At 45.0% G+C, this 20,013-nt stretch overlaps 1 protein-coding gene across 5 annotated transcripts in view; it reads right to left on the reverse strand.

The window, feature by feature from the left end:
* Nucleotides 1–20,013, reverse strand: part of prmt9 (protein arginine methyltransferase 9) — a 99,048-nt gene that overhangs the window by 16,530 nt on the left and 62,505 nt on the right. For 3 of the 5 annotated variants that reach the window (XM_078541132.1, XM_078541150.1, XM_078541141.1), the window contains one exon: nt 10,129–10,231. In XM_078541132.1, the coding sequence (XP_078397258.1) occupies nt 10,129–10,231 (103 nt within the window). Of the gene's footprint in view, nt 1–10,128; nt 10,252–18,210; nt 18,258–18,683; nt 18,776–20,013 lie in introns of those variants that run through there. The other 2 variants (XM_078541172.1, XM_078541160.1) reach the window with 2 other exon arrangements.

Below are 20,013 nucleotides of genomic sequence, written 5' to 3' on the forward strand. Positions count from 1 at the left end.
TACCAATTAGAAGAGCATAATTAAAACAAAGGAAATTTCATAAACCTGAATGAAAATCTGATTTCATAGACCGTCTTTTCCCCATAGCCCAGCAGATAATTTTTCAATTCCCTGTTGAAGGCCTCAGTTGAACCTGCCTCCACCACACTCTCAGGCAGTGCATTCCAGGTCCAAACCACTTGCTGCGTAAAAACATTTTCCTCATGTCACTGTTGCTTCTTTTGTCAATCACCTTAGATCCGTGTCCTCTGGTTCTCGATTCTTCCATCAACAGAAACAGTTTCTCCTTATCTACCATGTCCAGGCCCCTCATGATTTTCAATACCTCTATCAAATCTCCTCTTAATCTTCTCTACTGCAAAGCGAACAGGCCTAGCTTCTCCAATCTATCCATGTAACTGAAGTTCCTCATCCCCGGAACTATGCTTGTGAATCTTTTCCGCACCGTCTCTAATGCTTTTACATTCTTCCTAAAGTGTGATGCCCAGAACTGGACACAATACTCCAGTTGAGGCCAAACTAGTGTTTAGTTCACCGTATGTTTCTTGCTTTTGCACTCAATGCCTCTATTTATAAAGCCCAGGATCCCATATGCTTTATTAACCACTTTCTCAACCTGTCCTGCTACATTCAATGATTTGTGCACATGTACCGCCAGGTCCCTCTGCTCCTGCACCCCATTTAAATTTGTATCCTTTATTCTATATTGCCTCTCCTTAGTCTTCCTACCAAAATAAATCACTTCAAAGTCCTTCAAACCAAACTACTGAGAAAACTACCTCTGAAAAGTTCCTGCTCTGAAGAAGTCATTCGGACTCGAAACGTTAACTCTTTCTCTCTCCACAGATACTGCCATACCTGCTGAGTTTTTCCAGCATTTCCTGTTTTTATTTCTGAAAAATTCCTGTCTGCTGACAGATTGTACACTCTCTCCCTGTAGAGACACTTACTTAATTCCAGAGAATTTACATGCAGGTTGGCAATAGGCTTAGGGACTCCCCACGTGTGCAACAATGGCACTGGTGGAGTTTAAACTCCTACAGAGCATTGCCAAGCTATTTCTTGCTTGCTTGCAGGGTTGCAAACTTGCCTGGTACAAGTATCAATTTAATTGTAAAGCTTATATTGGTTCTCATCTCCATTCTTACTACCTTGGGAAAGGTTTCAGGCTAGATTTTCAATTGATCATAACTGCAAATTCAGTTGTGGGTGTGTATTGAAAATAGCGTTCTCAGATGGCATCACTGGATCCCGGCATCTCTGGAACGCCATGCAACTTTCAAAGTGAGGGTGGGAAGGGGGAGCCAGCAACCCGCTCACCTCCCAATTATTGGTTGTTGAACTTGTTGTAGAGCTCATTGACAGGCTTATGAGTAGCAGTTTTATAATTTTAATCAGGAGGCACAGGGAAACTCTTTCGAGTTATCAACAGTCACAGATTGCAACTCTTTCGAGTACAATCACAGTTCTTGGTTTCCGGGAGTGGGACATGAACCCACAACCCTCTGATTCAAAGGCGAGGGTGCTATGAACTGAGCCACAGCTGACACCTCAGGAGGCACAGGGAACATGCAATGTCTGGGACACATCATGAAGCAGTTGTTGTGAACACAGCGGAAAACTGTTAGTGCTAATGGGTGCACTGGTCAACATATTTAAGAAACAGCTTAGTAGAGGAAGCCCTGGTGAACAAACAAGTGACAGCTGAGAGAGCGAAAATTGGACCCTGACATTGGACATAGTGAGAAGGAACTTCAGCAATGGCATCCTCTGGGTCAGGATGATGGCAGGGAAGAACAGCAAGGGGAAGAATGTGCTACCCAAGACATCGTGTGTGCTATCCAATAGACAGCAACCTGCAGATGACATAGTGCCAATGACATAGGAGACTATTTATCTAGACAAATTGTCTTAGACATTTGCATTCTGGTCCACCATGACCAGAGGCCTCTTGACTGGTCCCCATTGTGGTATCGTACCTGAAGCCATCAAGGTCACCGTCACCCTGAATTTTTCACTGCTACTGGCAAGACATGGGATCAGGACCCGGAAATGATTTGGACATTGGGTTACCAACCATGTATTGAAAATCCAGCTCCTCAATTCCAAAGAGAACAAATTTTTCTCACCAGCCTTTCTCCCTACCTAAACGAAGATAATCACTATGAATATATTTTAAAAGCATTTCTTTCACTATGAGGTGGATTGGGAAATCCTGAGAACATGAAAGGATTTATAGGTAATACAAGTTCTTTCTCCCTTTCAGACAGTATGAACAACAACTTGTGTAGCAGAACATCCCAAGCCACTTCACAGGAGCATTATCAAACAAAATTTGATAGCAAGCCTCATAAGAAGATATTAGGACAGCTGATCAAAAGCTTAGTCTGAGAGATAGATTTTAAGGAGTGACTTAAAGGAGAGCGAGCTTGGTAGCTGAAGGCATGGTCGCCAGTAGTGGAGCAAGACTGAATTGGAGGAGCACAGGGATCTCAATAGTGTGGCTTGGAGTCTTCACATGGTGAACACGAAATTCTAGGAGCTCCTCACAAGTGACATGATGATCAATACAACTTAATGTGAGTGAACTGCCACCATTGTCCTGATCACATCATGGACACAACCCACAGCCTATTGAATGGTGGCTCCAGTACTTTGGAACGTAGAGATCTGGTATCTGGTGCTTGCTGCTATGCAATTCAATCTGGTGGGCATCAACCCCTGGATATATAAGCACATGTTTTCATACCTGGCCTCAGGCAATGCCTTCCAGCAGCTATCATCTTGCAACTTAGTGTTTCGTCACTAGTTATACGATGGTTATCTCTTTCATGCATGGTGAAAAGACTGACAAAAAAAGCCTGTGTTGTGATAGCTACTTTACTGTTCTAGACGCTCCAGTCCAGTGCTACACACCAGATGCACTCATCATTGAATGCTTAATCTAGTCCCTATGTGAGAGGATTTGGCAAAGAAACAACACATCATTATGAGACTGACTCTCCCACCATTCCCAGAGGTAATCAGTGACAGGTCAGTATAAGCCATATCCCATCTTCCCTCTAGCCAATTCTTCTTTTCCCAGAAACCCATCTCACAAGTTGTTCCTGAACATTACACATAGAATGGAAGAGGCTTTTCTACTGCGTGCCTAGAAGTTATGAACAATGATGGCGTTGGGCACGTCTTATATGCCGCTAGTTTGATTTGCTTTGGGATTTTGTATGCATTGAAAAGACAAGACCATTGACAAAAAGACAAGACCAAAGTGCATTTTTCCCCTTGGTCTGGTATCAAAACAGCATGAGTCAGTTGAAGACGGCCACCATCAGGACCCACAGATGCTGATGATCGATAATTCGAAAAGATATCCCTGCATTTTCCAACAATAAGATTACCTCTTGGGTTGAGCACAGCCATAAAAGGTGCAGAGCACTTTCCATTATATCCTAACAGTTAGCCAAATGTAGATCCTCAGATCAACATAATATTATTTGTGAAAATTGGCACCACGAAAGTCCATGGGCTTCCACAACTTTCAGCTTCTTCACGAGGGCTGAATATTACATTAAATCAAAGTCTTATAGAATCAAATAAATTAAGTGGGTGTCTCTGAGCCTTACAAGCAATGCTCCCACTAAATTTTGTGTGTGCACAGCCATGCAGCAGCCTGGAAGGTACTGCGCAAGCCTTGCTCCATCTAAACTACGTTGGTCACACACAACAAAATTTTAAAGAGAGTATTGCTTACAAGTGATCGTGAATCAAGACTACAGGTTTTCCATGAAAGTAGAATCCAGTCTGTTTCCTTGGGATTAGTTTCCTTTGGATTACCTTCAGAGTATCTAATATCCACCATAATAACTGAAATACCCCCTTAAGGATCACTCATATTCAGAAGATTCTTAATAGTTTTCAAGCTCATAAGGATCCTCCTTCTCATGGGTAGAGGCCACAAATATGCTCTAGAATACAGGGACTGCATGCTTCAAATTGAATCTTATTCATCAGCCTTGCATTGAACTAGCTGATTAATGCCTTCTACCTGTGCAGCAATTCCACCAGTTTTTATACACTCCACACAGATGGGTCACTGTTATGGCCTGCTGGGTAAGACATTAATGCAGTGTGGTTCCCTTACCAGCCCCATAGAATACTGTTACAAGTTGGTTGGTTGGCACTGGACTTGTCATTCATCAACATTAACCTAAAGGAATCCTTTTGATCACACTGGCAACAAACCTGATTCAAAAGAAAAATTATAATTTTATTTAATTGGGTGCTCTTGTAGGTTAATGTAACCCACTGATCTCATCTCCTTAATCTCATATCCTTCTGGCCTCACAAATTGCTTTATTATAATCTATCTTTATAGCTCAGCCATGGTTCAGTTAGTAGGACACTTGCCTCTGAATCACAAGATGCAGAATCTTCTCCTTCTGCCCTAAGTTTCGTGGTGGGATCTGAAAGTTGGAGTGATTCCTGTTGTGGAGGGGAGGCGGGCTTTTACTCACAATTGTCTGCTCCCCGCCTCATTAGTTATGCATGTGCGCAGTTCGCGTTGAGTCTCGTGGCGGGGCTGGCAGAAAGTCAGCTACATTTAAAAGGCACCCGGACAGGCCTTCACTAATGGTGCAGGGACCCTGGAAGAAGGATGAGCAGCAGAAGGCAACAAGCCGCGGCTCCCCGTTTCTGCGATGCATACCTGGAGCATCTCCTCGAGGTAGTGCAGGGAAGGCGTCCTCTTCCCCATGGTTGGTCACACCCGACTGACCACTCCAGCCTGGGAGAGGATTGCCAGGGCGGTGGGTTGCCAGGGCAGTCAGTGCTTGTGGGGTGCAGAGGAGGACCATCCTGCAGTGCAGGAAATGGTCTAATGTACGATGCTAGGGTAAGTTAACCTTCTACTCTCCCAACCCACATCACTACTCATTTGTGTTTCTGACATGGGACCTGGGCGTCACTGGCAAGGCCAGCATTTCTGTTGTCCATCCCTAAATGCCGTTGAGAAGGTGGGCTGCTGCCTTACTGAACTCCTGTAGTCCATGCAATGTGCTGTTAGCAAGGCAACTGCAGGATTTTCATCCAGCCACAGTGAAGGCACAGCCATGGGGTAGAGTGCAGGGCAACTTGCAGGTGCTGCTGTTCCTATGTGTCTGCTGCCCATGTCCTTTTAGTATGGTACAGTTCGCAGGGTTGGAGGGTGTTGTTGAAGGAGCCTTGGTGACTTGCTGCAGTGCATATTGTACATGGTACACACTGCTGCCAATCTGCCTTGGTGTTCAAGGGAGTGTTGAGGATGCTAGATGGGGTGTCAATCAAGCAGGCTCCTTTGTCCTGGATGTTGTCCAATTTCCTGAGTGTTGTTGGAGCTGCACTCATCCAGGCAAGTGGAGAGTATTCCATCACACTCCTGACTTGTGCCATGCGCATAGCGGTCAGGTTTTGGGGAGTCACAAGGTCAGTTACTAGCCACAGAATTAGCAGCCTGCAACCTGCTCTTTCATCATGCATGCTCACAATACACCTATATATCTTTATGCAGGAGAAGGCAGCCCACAGCAGGAGGGAGAGAGAGATGATGGGAGGGGGGATGCCTGAGCTGAGGCCACTCACCCAACCTGAGCAGCAGACTGCCAAACTGGCAGGGCAGGGCCATGACGGTGCCTGTGCTGACAGGAGGTCGGCATTCCCCAATCATCTAGTGAGGAAACATGCATAATCCAGACAACCTCAAAAAATGAAAGTGATTGACGAGTGTCCTGTTTGAGCCAGCCTAGGCAGACACTCATTCTCTCTTCTCTCCATTCTAGGTGCCAGCCAGAAGAGGGTGAGGCCAGTCCCCGTACATGAAGTAAGCCCCAGCCCCCAAGGATACCTCGGAGGAGGACAAGGACGACTTCACACCTGTACAGCCATCACAACAATCACCTACACCCTCCATCAGTCCAGAAACACACATCTCGGTGGGTCATATTTAGGCTCGGGCTCACAATCTGGTGGTCACCTCACAGACATGTGTCCACAGCAGGAGGAGGCAGTGACAGCCAAGGCACTTGGAGGACTGCTGGAGAAGAGGCCTCTGCTAAGTCTCAGACGATAAGCCTCTGGAAGCAGCCACTGAGAGGATGCTGGAGTATCAAAGGGACGCAGGGGAACATCAGACAGGGATGTAAGAAGCCGTCAACAGTGGCACGAGAGGCAGAGGAGTCCATCTGCATGCTCTCTGATGTCGTGGCTCTGACATGTGAACACATCGAAGTCTCCATGGGGAGGATGGCTGATTCCATGGAGAACCTGGTCCAGCAGAATGTGAAGTTTCTGCTGGAGATACACTTGGACCTGCACTCTATCGCTATAGCCATGGGTAAGCTTCTGAAGTGGCTATGCGAAAGGGGAATGGGGCACCTCGACCTCCCTCCAGGTTCCCCTTCTCCTTAAAGAGTCAGAGAGTCAGGGAGGGGCCCTCAGACATCCAAAGGGATAAGGAATATCAGGTGAACAGCCAGGGGGCATCCACCCAGGACATCTCCATGGGTGTTCCCAATCCCCTGTGCCTGTGACCCCCATCAGCTCCAGGCCAAGAAGGGTGCACCCAGCAGGAGACACAGAGCAGGCCGGAGCCCACCAGGCCTCAGACCTCCAGGGGACACCCACTGAATTCATCACAGACAACAGGGCATAGTAGTCAGCAGCCTGAGGGCCCCTCCCAGACTCTCAAAAGCAGAAGGGGAACCTGGAGGGAGGTCGAGGTGCCCCACTCCCCTCTCGCGTAGTCACTTCAGAAGCTTACCCATGGTGACCTCTGCTGCAGATGTCAGGGATGCACCTAGGCATAGTGGTAGAGTTAGAAAAATTTAGCATTGAATTAACACTGGTGGCATGGGTGTACAATCACTGCACATGGTTTTTGCATTTCTAAATATTTATCTTGCACTCTCTTGGCGTCATTCTTGCTGCTAGTTGTTTTAACGGTTGCACGCACTCCACCCCTTCCGGGGGTCTTCCTCCCCCTAATACATCGTTCTTTGGCAAGGGTGATGACTGCCATGTGCGAGAGGCCTCCTACTCACACAATTACACTTGCCTTCATTGCCCTCAAGACTCTATGGAGAGACCTTGTCATAATGGAAAGACTAACTACATGAGCTCTTGTCAGGCAGGTCCATTCCCCCGGGAGGATGGAGGTTTGCAGTGGCGACTTGGCTGTCATTCACCTGTATGCCCCTTGTAGGCATCTCCCTCCCTCCCTTCCCCCACTTCTTCCCTAACTCTGCCTGAGCTGATGGCCAATGGCTCAGAGTAAATGGCAGCTCTACACCGTGCTGAGATTTCACTGAATGAGAAGTCTTTGGGCCAGACCTGCTGTCATGTGGGCTCCAACAGGCAGTGAAGATTTGCAAAGCAAAGAGCTCTCATACAGTCTCCACATGATCATTAGTGTTTCCCTTTAGCTGTCCAGTTTTGCTGACCTTCAGTTCCATTCACCCGAGCAGACCCTCCCTCCACCTTGATGTTTTGCAGTTGGACATCGAGGGCGTTGCTTTGCTCTGGAGCTATCTCTGTCTCAGGATGTTGCATGTCTCATATCAGACTGACTCCACGACTGCTAACCCTCTCCAAGTCACTAACCAACTTCCCCCCACCACCATCAGCCCCCCCAATGTCACTTTCACTCTCCCCTCGATAACCTTTGAGCCTCCCCCCATCACCCCAAACCCTATCATAGTCAATTTGGACATGCCTTCCCTCCCTGCTGAGCCCACACCAGTCACTGTTCTTATGTCCACCTTGATCCTCCCCACTCCCATAATCCTTGCCAACATCCTTGTCCCCCTCAACGACCCCCCGATGAGAACTATACCCGCCATACTCGGACCCTGACCCTACTACCCTGCAGCATCCCACTTCTCCCTCTCAGTCACCGTCCCCTCCTATCACCAGCACCTCTAATTCATCCCCCAAGATTCCAACATTGACCCGACTGACCCCCTTCCTCTGAAACACTCTGTCTCCACGTCACCCACCCACCCTGCTCTCTCTCCCTCCATGCTTTCCTCCCTCCCCCTTCCCCTCCATGCCTTCCTCCCTCCCCCCTCCCCTTTAGGGCTTTCTTTCCCCCCTCACTCCACCCATACACTCCCTTCTTCTCATCCATTACCCGCCCCCTTCTTCTTATCCACACCCCTGATCTTCTCCTATGGACACCTGTCCCCCCCACCCCCCATCTTGTCTTATACCCAGCAGCCCCCTTCGTGCTTTACACCCACCACCCCACTTCATATCTTAGACACATGTCTTTCATGTCTTACACCCGACCTCCCCCAAGTGTCTTCCACCCAAAATCCACTTCATCTCCTCCGGACATCCCCTTCGTGTCTTCCACCCACTCTCCCGTCATCTCCTCCAGATCTCCCCTTCACTTCATGCCTTTGCATGCACCATACCTGTGGTGAGCTCCAGTGGTGCAGCCAGCTTTGACTGCAAGGTAAGTGTTCTAAAATTCTCCCTCACCACATGTGTAGTTGGGTAACAGAATTGCATGAATTCCCACTGGCGTGTCAGAAGATTTGACGGTGGCGCACAATTGCGGTAGCTGGGGTTTTAATGAGCATGCATGCGATGCAAAATGGGTTCCCGCTAAGCTTCAGCAGGAAACCCGCCCGCCATCAACCCACCATGAACGCAGGGAAGGGAGGAACACAACCTTATTTCCCGGTGTTGGGAAACTGATTTTTTGCATCCCGTCATTTCTTCTGCCCCCGCCTGCCACGAATCCTGCTGATGGCAGGAGGGAAAGATTCCGCACAAGATCCTGGGTTCAAGTTCCACTCCAGCGCTTGAGTGCAAAAGTCAAGGCTGACACTCCAGTGAAGTACTGAGGGAGTGCTGTGCTGTGAGATGTTAAGCTGAATCCCCATGATGAAAGGTCATCAACCTGAAATGTTAACTCTGTTTCTCTCCACAGATGCTGCTTGATTTGCTGCGTTTTTCCAGCTTTTTTTGTCCCCCTCCATCTCCTTTGCTCCAAGGAGAACAACCCCTGCTTCCCCAACCTAACTTATGCTAAAATTCCTCATCCCTGGAGCCATTCTGGTAAATCTCCTGTCATGACTTTAAAATAACACAGCTGAAATGGTGTTACTGTACTTCACAAAATATGGTTCATAGCTAACGGCATTACTGTCAACTGTTGGTAGAATTCTATTAGAACAAGCTGCACAACCAGAAGTTGTGACCACCAAAACTAATTTCAGTTTCCTTTATGAAAAAGTTTTGTGATGTCTTGACATGGTCTTTACAGTCCATTTGTATGATGGAAACTGATGGAAGAAGAATTTCACCTTGTGTCCTAAGCAACTTATACCTTCCCACTGAAAACAGGTTAACCAATTATTCACCTCATCTGTTGTTTATGGGACTTTGCTGTGTGCAAATTATGTGTCATATTTACATTTCAATTAAATAATTTATTATTTGTGAAGTACTGATGATATGAAAGGTGCTATGAAAGTGCAAGTGAACTTTATCACATAAAGTTCCACACTTTGGCATAAAATTGCTGCATTCTGAATTATTGCAGACAATTTTACAAAATATAAAACAAGAGGAGACTTAAAAAAAAATCATTACATGCTCTCTCTATGCCCGTTGCCTTCTGCCTATCCCTTTACCAAGTACAAGGTTCTCAGTTGTAGTATACTGCCTTGGCAATAATATTCTGCTAATCTCTTAATATTTTACTATTATGGTCTGCACTACACCATGGTAATGTTATTGCATTAAAATGTGTAAAATGCCTGGTTCTGAATGACTATTATAACAGCAGAGAATACTTTATGTGCGCTTCTAAAAACTTTGGGAAAACTAAATAATTAACCCAGGTAATTCCGGCTGGCACCCAACTACACTGGGAATAAATAGAAGTTACTTTGTCAGAAACGACATACGACATAAATATAACTATTGTCAATCATATCATATTCAAAATGTAATACCATCAAAACATATCCACTTAACAGAAAAAGGAAGTAAATAAGTATGAGGTTTCAGGGCTGAATATGATATTGGAGCATTAAAACATTTCTGTTGTTCAAATATTAGATTACTATTGTATAAAATACTCACCCTCGGTGGTAGAAGAAGGTGTTGCCACGCATGTATTAAACTCTCCACAATTCCTTCACCAAACAGCCCTGCATCCACAGTCTCTGTGACAACAAGCGACACCCTGAGGACAAAATAGGAAAGCTTTGGAACATATTTATAAGTCATAGGGCCCAAAATCCCTGTCTTTTCTAATTTTATTAAATGCATTGATGTGACTATAAAGTGAAAGCAAAATACTGCGGATGCTGGAAATCTGAAATAAAAACAGGAAATGCTGGAAAAACTCAGCAGGTCTGGCAGCATTTGTGGAGAAACAGAGTTAACATTTCGAGTCCATATGACTCTTTTTCATACAGACTCAAAATGTTAGCTGTTTCTCTCTCCACAAATGCTGCCAGACCTGCAAAGTTTTTCCAGCATTTCCTGTTTTTATTACTATAAAGTGATATTATGGCACATTTTACTCCAATCTGCTTTTTCACGAAAATTAATGAAAGTAGGAACATCAGTCCCACAGTTTACCAAATATATTTATCATAAAAATATTAAATTATAATAATGCTCAATGATCTGTGTGTGAATATTGTGATTATTAAACTGTTGTATTCTGTTTCATTGGTGTGCTGCAAATCCATTCTGAAGTATTGCCAATGGCTCTGAATGGAGTAGGTATTTGTTTACATGTTATATTTTAAATAACTTCTCCCAACATTTTTAACAGAAGAAAATAGTAAGCTATTGTTATTATTTTGCCTTTAAAATAGTAAACATCTCTCTTTGTAATTTTCTTTGTATTGACAGAAGATTTGTTTAAAATTAAGACTTTAGCCAAACACAGAAGCAAAACTATATTTCAAAGCAAAGTTAAGACGGCAGAAAAATAACAATTTCTCACATGCAGAACTTCTGTAAAAGACTTCAAATTACACTATTTGCAAATGTAAACACTGATTGAACATCCTTTCTATTGTGCAGAGAAAAATTCAGGAATGCCACTCCACTGCTAACAAAACAAAGATGTTACAGGTCTTTGCAGGTCTTATGCCTATAAAGCTCATTGGGAGATAAGACACTTTACTTCTAAAAAGCAACATGGCATGTGAACACTGTACCTTCATGAAACGGACCCCAGAGAGTCTGGTTCTTCTTCTGTGGTTTCTGTACAGTGACAAACATGTCTCAACATATCTCTGGGAAATTGCTTAAAATGCAAATGACCTTCGCAGGTGCTGATTGACCACCCATCACCATTTCAATGGAAGAGATTTAAAATGACAATGTTGCTCATCCTGAGATCCACACTCAGTGCCACGCGCCGCTATATGAACACACTCAACCTCTCCCTCCAGCAGCACCGATTCACCCTATCTCTAAGCTGTCCTTGCCCCCAGTTTCATTTTATTCTTCGTCTCATCCGACGCCTTACAAGAAACTTTGTCTCTTATTTTCAGATGCTAAGGAAGGCAATCTCCAACAACTCATCGACACCAAAGCCCATCCAGGACCCTCCACCCCTTCCCGTCCCTCTGACCTCATCCTGTCTTCTAATCCCAACCCCGGCCGTGTATTCACCATACCCCCCGATCTTCCCCTCTCTAATACTGAACGTTCAGTACTCAGCAAAGGACTCAGTTTCATACCCTTGCGCTCTCACCAAAATGAATCCCAGGCTCAGCACAATACTAAACTCTTCTTCTGCCGCCTTCCTCTCCATGCTCACTTCTTTGGGCAGGAGTCCACCCCCCATTCCACGGATCCTCACCTGCCTCCAGTATTCTCCCTCAACCGGACTCCTCCCTCTGGCCTCTTACCTGCCTTCGATCTTTTCATCGACCGTCTCAATTGCTCTGTTCCTCTCACCAACTCTAACCTGTCTCCTTATGAACTTGCCGCAAGCCGTTCTCTCAGGTCCAACCCTGACTTTGTTATCAAACCTGCTGACAAGGTTGGTACTCTTGTTGTCTGGTGCACTGACCTCTACCTCGCAGAGGCTGAGTGCCAACTCACAGACACTTCCTCCTACTTCCCCCTAGACCATGACTCCACCATCGAACATCAAACCATTGCTTCCAGGACTGTCACTGACCTCATCTCTTCTGGAGATCTTCCCTCCACAGCTTCAAACCTCAGTCTCCCAAAGTCGGACAGCCCGCTTCTACCTCCTCCCCAAAACCCACAAACAGGACTGTTCCGGTAGACCGATTGTGTCAGCCTGTTCCTGCCCCACGGAACTCATTTCTTCTTATCTTGACTCCATTCTCTCTCCCCTTGTTCAGTCTCTTCCCACCTACATCTGCAATTCCTCTGATGCCCTACATCATATCAACGATTTCCAGTTCCCTGGACCCCAACTGCCTCCTCCTCACCATGGACGTCCAATCCCTCGACACCTCCATCCCCTACTGGGATGGTCTAAGGGCTCTCCACTTCTTCCTTGAACAGAGGCCTGAACAATCCCCACCCACCACCACTCTCCTCCGTCTGGCTGAACTTGTTCTCTCACTGAACAATTTCTCCTTAAACTCGTCTCACTTCCTCCAAATAAAAGGTGTGGCTATGGATACCCGCATGGGCCCCAGTTATGCCTGTCTCTTTATGGAGTATGTGGAACATTCCTTGTTCCAGTCCTACTCAGGCTCCCTCCCACAATTCTCTCTCCGGTACATCGATGACTGTTTCGGTGCCGCTTCATGCTCTCGTCTGGACCTGGAAAAATTTATTAATTTTGCTTCCAATTTCCACCCCTCCATCACTTTCACATGGTCCATGACACTTCCCTTCCCTTCCTTGACCTCTCTGTCTCAATTTCTGGTGATAGACTGTCCACCAATATTCATTACAAGCCCACCGACTCCCACAGCTACTTCGACTACAACTCCTCACACCCTGCTTCCTGTAAGGATTCCATCCCATTCTCTCAGTTCCTTCGCCTCCGTTGCATCTGTTCCAATGATCCCACTTTTCTAAGCAGTACTTCTGACAAGTCTTCCTTCTTCCTTAACCGAGGTTTCCCACCTACGATGGCTGACAGGGCCGCAACCGTGTCCGACCCATCTCCCGCGCCTCTACCCTAGCTCCTTCCTCTCCCTCCCAGAGCCATGATAGGGTGCCCCTTGTCCTCACTTATCACCCCACCAGCCTCCACATTCAAAGGATCATCCTCCGCCATTTCCGCCAACTCCAGCATGATGCCACCACCAAACATATCTTCCCTTCACCTCCCACTCTCAGCATCCCTCCGGGACACCCGGGTCCACTCCTCCATCACCCCCAACACCTCAACCCCCTCCCACGGCACCTTCCCATGCAATCACAGAAGGTGCAACACCTGCCCCTTTACTTCCCCCCTCCTCACTGTCCAAGGGCCCAAACACTCCTTTCAAGTGAAGCAGCACTTCACTTGCACTTCCCTCAATTTGGTCTACTGCATTCGCTGCTCCCAATGTGGTCTCCTCTACATTGGAGAGACCAAATGGAGACTGGGTGCAGAACACCTTCGGTCTGTCCGCAAGCATGACCCAGACCTTCCTGTCGCTTGCCATTTCAACACACCACCCTGCTCTTATGCCCACATATCTGTCCTTGGCCTGCTGCAATGTTCCAGTGAAGCTCAACGCAAACTGGAGGAACATCACCTTATCTTCTGATTAGACACTTTACAGCCTTCTGGACTTAACATTAAGTTCAACAGCTTCAGATCATGAACTCTCTCCTCCATCCTCACCCCTTTTTGATCCCCTTTTCCAAATATTTATTTTTTAATTTTTATATATACATTTTTTTCCCCACCTATTTCTATTATTATTTTTTAAAATTTATTTCCATTCATTGTTTTATCCCCACCTTTTAGCCTATTTTGATCCTTACTCCCACGCCGTCCCCTCCCCCCACCACATCCCCACTAGGGCCATCTGTCACTGGCTCATCCTGCTTTCTATTCTTAATGTCACCATTAGCACCTCCTTTATCCAGTATCACCACCATTAACACCCCTTCAAACTTTTGTTTATGACATCTTTTGCAATCTCTCCTTTACCTCCACCTATCACTGGCCTTCCATCCAGCTTCATCTGTCCCACCCCCCTTATACAGTATATGTTTCACCACATTTCTACTTCTCTTTAGTTCTGAAGAAGAGTCATCTGGATTCAAAACGTTAACTCTTCCTCTCCACAGATGTTGTCAGACCTGCTGAGTTTTTCCAGCAATTTTTGTTTTTGTTTCAGATTTCCAGCATCCGCAGTATTTTGCTTTTATGTTGCTAGACTGGCTGGCCCCATGAAGATGAGATTTCAAATAAAAGGAATTTAAGAGACAGGATTTCCCACCCCACCACCCAAAGAGTCAACAGATAACACACTTCGCTAATACTGGCTGCCCCACAGCCATTTAATGCTCAGCAAGGCATTAGTTGGCTAAGGGTAAGTCATTTGCCCCATCTGGGGAGGAAGTCCTTCCCAAAAGAGCTCCTGGCAATTCGACTGGCTGGCAACTCTGCAGTCCCAGCAGCACCAGGTACGAGAAGTGGCCACCGCTGGGACTACAGGCAGTCCCTGAAGAAGGGAAGCTAATGAGAGCCAGACTTCAGGTAAATCCAGGGTATCGACAGGGCATTGTTGGCAGGCCGACACCAACTGGCCCAGTAAAATCTGCCAGGCTACCTGCCTGGGCCTCCCCCTGCTCCAGGTTAAATAGTGGCAAGGGCACAATGAGGCATTTAATTGGCTATTAATTGGCCACTTAAAGGACTCAATAGGGCGGGCAGGTAAGCAGCAGGCTGGGCCAATGCCCTCCATAAAATGGGAGACATGTTGGGGTGGGCAGGTACCACACACACTACATTTTACGAACCCCCCACCCCCACCCCCTCCCAACCTCAAGCCCTCAGGTGGGGTACTGCAAATTTCCGCCCATAGACTAACTTAATGTATTGGTGAATTGGTGATCTGATAGATTCTCCTGTCACTTTGATGGATGAGTGTTCAGCAAGGAGACCAATTGTTCATCGTTCAGGTTGGTGTTGCCTCAGATCTGATGTTAAGCCCAATCTTGATTTGAAGATCCGAATGCAAATATTACATATGAAGTCACTGTTGGAAGGGTGGGTGAAGGTACTGGCTTTGCAGCATGCTCACTTGTCCTCTAAGGACCTGATTCTGTTCTCCTCCAACATTAAAATTGTGTTACGATCCCAGTTGATTTAATACTGGACAACTCAGATCTCAGAGTGAAACCTGGCTTCATAGATCCTAACATATTTTTTAGAAACTGTGGAGGAAAGTTACTGAACAAATTCACAGGAGTCTGCTGATGAACTTTTAACACAAAGAATAGAATGTTTATTAAAACAAGAAAAATTAACTATATTACACCAGACAAAAAGGTTGGAAAGATCTCAATATTGTTGTGACCCAGCAGTTGGTAAAGCTGAGTTATTTAAAAATCCCAGAGGGAAATTTTAAACAACTGTCATAACCTATATTTTTAAATGGTATGTTTGAGATGCAACTCTAAATTCAGGAATCAGGTCACCAGTTCGAGAGGTTTTATATTAAACTAAATGAAACATTTTATTAATTTACATAAGTTAAATATGTACACATGGCTATAAATTACTACTATTATAACTTTTAACAAATTCCCAAACTAATCTCCATTAAGGCAACAGCACCCCTAGACTTAACTAGACACCAGGCAAAGCATTTTCACCTTATGCATTCAAAATGAGGTTCTTTTCACTTTGATTCCTGTGGAGACAGATGGAGGCTTACAGCTACTTTGATCTTACATTGCCTCTGCCCTGCACACACGAAAACTGCTATCAGTTATATCCAGCACATCTCATTGAATGTAAATTCTCATTGTATCACCAACCCCTTTGAACTCCACCTCTTTTAACAATAAAACCTCTTTCATAGTACCAAGTTCATTAGTAATATAAACATTGCTTGGTCTCTGCTAGCTAGGTGCCAGATTTCACCCTACTTATTGAATGCTCTATTCAAAATATGCAAATACACTCTACCTCTCTTACATTTCAAAATTAGTCGACATCAAAGCACCCAGACTAGCTGGCTTTAAACCAATTAAGACACACCCACAGACTAAACATCTATTTTAAAAGGAAAATATTTTCCAATAATATTATATACGTTAATAGCTTCATGACAATGCAAACACAAGAAGATAATTCAATTTCCCAATATTCCTTTACCCAGCAACATCTTTAGAGACATGTAAACCAGTGAAGAGTTACCACTAGCTTGACACAAAGACTCCTTGTTTGGGACTGGCACATGTGCAAATGGTTTTCTTCCGGTTAATTCTTGAGTATTCACTTGATTCTTCTCACCCAACTCGTACCTCTCCCCAAGGCACCCAAAACCTCATTCTAAACTCACCACAGCAGAGCAAACACGAGTTCCCTAAACAGAGTCTCCCAGTAGCCTTGGAGTACTTATTATGAGAGCTTAAAATTCCAGTCTTCTCTCTCTAACACTCACTGACTGAACTGCTTCTCAGCTCCTGTTTTCTCTGTCTCTGGGTCACTTGAGCACTGTTGCTAGGCAACTGTAAGGCTTTTCTACTTTGATTTTGAATCCCAGAACTCTTGACCCTCTTCAATCCATCTCTTGAACCTCAGGGGTTACAAAACCTCATTAAAAATGTGTGTATATGTAAACAAACCTAAAAGGCTGACCTTTCAGCCACAGGTCCATCCAGACTTCTAGGCAATTGCCTGATGACAGAGACTTCTTCATTTGGATCTGACCAGAGTTGTTTTTTCCCCATGTACTGGGGTCCAATATACAGGCTCTGAGATTGGTTTTCAGAATGTCTTTGTGTCTAAGTTTGGGACGTCCTACAGTGCAGGTACCCTAGCTCATCTGGCTGTAGAATACCACCTGAGGCAGAGAATTCCAAAGTTGCATAGCCCTCTGAGAGAAAGAATTTCTTCTCATCTCTGTCCTAAAAGGTCGACCCCTAATTTTAAAACAGTGCCCCCCAGCCCCAGCTTTGGACTCTCCCACAAGAGGAAGCATCCGTTCAACATCCACCTTGTCAAGGCCGTTCAGGATCTTGTATACTTCAATCAAATCACCCCGCACTCTTCTAAACTCCTGTGGAAACAAGCCCAGTCTGTCCAACTTTTCCTCATAAGACAACACACTCATTCCAGGTATCAATCTAGTAAACCTCCTTTGAACTGCCTCCAATGCATTTACATCTTTCCTTAAATAAGGAGGCCAAAACTGCACACAGTATTTGAGGTGCAGTCTCACCAATGCCCTGTATAACTGAAGCATAACATCCTTACTTTTATGTTCAATCCTCTCGTAATAAAGGATAGCATTCGATTAGCCTTCTTAATTACTTGCTGTACCTGCATTTTGTGACTCGTGTACTAGAACACCTTGATCCCTCTGCACCTCAGAATTATACAGCCGTTCTCCATTTAAGTAGTACTCTACTTTTTTGTTCTTCCTGCCAAAGTGAACAACTTCACATTTTCCCACATTAAACTCCATTTGCCAGATCTTTGCCCACTCACTCAACCTATCTATATCCATCTGCACCTCCCAATATCCTCTTCACAACATACTTTCCTACCTATCTTTATCACCTGCAAATTTAGCTATCATGTCTTCATTCCCCTCATCTAAGTCATTGATGTAAATCGTAAAAAGTTGAGGCCACAGTACAGACCCCTGTGGGACGCCACTCAGCACATCCTGCCAATCAGAAAAATACCCATTTATGCATACTCTCTGCTTTCTGCCAGTCAGGCAGCCAATCTTCTATCCATGCTAATATGTTACCCACTACACCATGCGCTTTTATTTTCCATAATAATCTTTGATGTAGCATCTTATCAAATGCCTTCTGGAAATCCAAGTACAGTACGTCTACAGGCTCTCCTTTATCCACTGTGCATGTTCCTCCTTCAAAAAACTCCAATAAATTGGTTAAACATGATTTTCCTTTCCTAAAACCATGCTGACTCTTCAGTGGAAGAGTTCAACATGAACTCAACAGCCATGAGGGCAACTAAGCAAAGCGTTGTGGGGTGCTAAGAGAGTGGTCAGGTACTCAAAGTACCATGGTCATCCACCGCATCTAGAGTCAGCTCCAGCCGTGTCGACTTTTGTCTTGCCTCTGCACTCAGCTGTGCATGGGTGAGAGCGCGAGGTTGATATAGTGCAACTCTCCCTCACTGTAATCCATTTCACGTGCATGTCATAACATGCAACAATTCATCATCTTACAGTCTTCAAGTCATGAGACAATGGGGAAATGGGAAAGCAGCAGATAAGGATACATTGGAAACTGTAGCCACAACCCTGTAAACAAACCGTAGGGTTGTCTTACATCATATAGAAGTGGCGGGGGACTTCAGCAGCTCTGGAATGACTGAGCGACCCTCTTCAAGATTGCACTGCTCACTTCTATGGCATGAGGAGGCGGCTAAACATTGCCCGCTTTACCTACCCTGAGCAGTTTACCACAATTGACAGGGATCCCATTACAACGGATGTACAAGTGTAAAGGAAGACAAAGGAAACACCACTTACCAACAGTACATGGAACATGTGAACGCTCATGGATTGTGCCAGAGAGACGAACAGCACTAATGCAAAAGCAAAATACTGCGGATGCTGGAAATCTGAAATAAAAACAGAAAATGCTGGAAATACTCAGGTTAGGCAGCATATGTGGAAAGAAACAGAGTTAACTTTTCAGGTTGATGTATTTCCAGCATTTTCTGTTTTTATTTCAGAGAGATGAGCAGCCATGTTTAGGACAGAGCTTGTCAGGTACAACATCCACATAGCAGTATTAAGTGAGACTCATTTAGTTGATGAAGTGCAAATCACAAAAGCTGGAGCTGGACACACCTTCTTTTGGAGTGGTCACAGTAGAGAAGAGTTTTGTGAAGCAGGAGTAGTGTTTGTTAACAAATCCAATCTAGTCCCCAAACTTGCCAGCCTCCCAAAAGGCAGAAACGACCAGGTCATGACATTGTAACTTTCCCTCACAGGGAAAAGTCACACCACCATTGTCAGTGCTTATGCACATATGATGACAAATTCTGAAGGGGTGAAAGATAAATTTTATGAACAGCTAAAATCTTTGATTGCCAAGATCAGACAAACTCATGATCCTTGGTGATTTCAATGCCAAGGTTGACACAGACCATCAGTCCTGACAGGGAGTTATAGGGAGGAAACGGAGTTGGTAACAATGATGGCCTTCTTCTGCTGAAAATGTGTGTCAAGCATTACCTCATTACCAATTCTGGATTCCAACTTTCAAACCGAAACAAGACATCCTGGATTCATCTCGTTCTAAGTACTGGCATCTAATTGACTACATTATTGTCAGAAGGAAAGACAGTGACCAAAACCATGTGTTGGACCAACCACAGGCTCATTGCCTCAAAGCTCAACATCCATATTCAGCCCAAGAAACTCCCACAAGGAAAATAAGTCAGCAAGAAACTCAAGATCTCAAGACTTAAAATGGCTACTGTGGGGCAACGCTTCTCAGAAGATTTGTATTGCCAGCTAGATGGTCTTAAATTTGTCTCTTCCAGAGCAGAGGATGACTGGATAGCCTTCAGAAACCTTGTGCGCTCCACTGCCTAGAACATCTGGAACCTACCACTCATAAACACCAGGCCTGGTTTGATGAAAACAATGAGGAGATTCAAACTTGGTTAGATGAGAAACGCCGCCTCCTTAAATCTGACCAAAACGACCAATTATCTACTTCAAAGAAAGTCACTTTCAACAACATTCAATCAAAGCTTAGACAGGTGCATAATCTCTGGCTAAGCAAAAAGGGCAGAAGAAATACAATTATACAAACAGAAAGAACACTAAGTGCTTCAAAGATGCTCTG

The sequence above is a fragment of the Cetorhinus maximus genome, chromosome 1 (genome assembly GCF_964194155.1).
Source record: "Cetorhinus maximus chromosome 1, sCetMax3.hap1.1, whole genome shotgun sequence".
NCBI classification, from domain to species: Eukaryota; Metazoa; Chordata; class Chondrichthyes; order Lamniformes; family Cetorhinidae; genus Cetorhinus; species Cetorhinus maximus.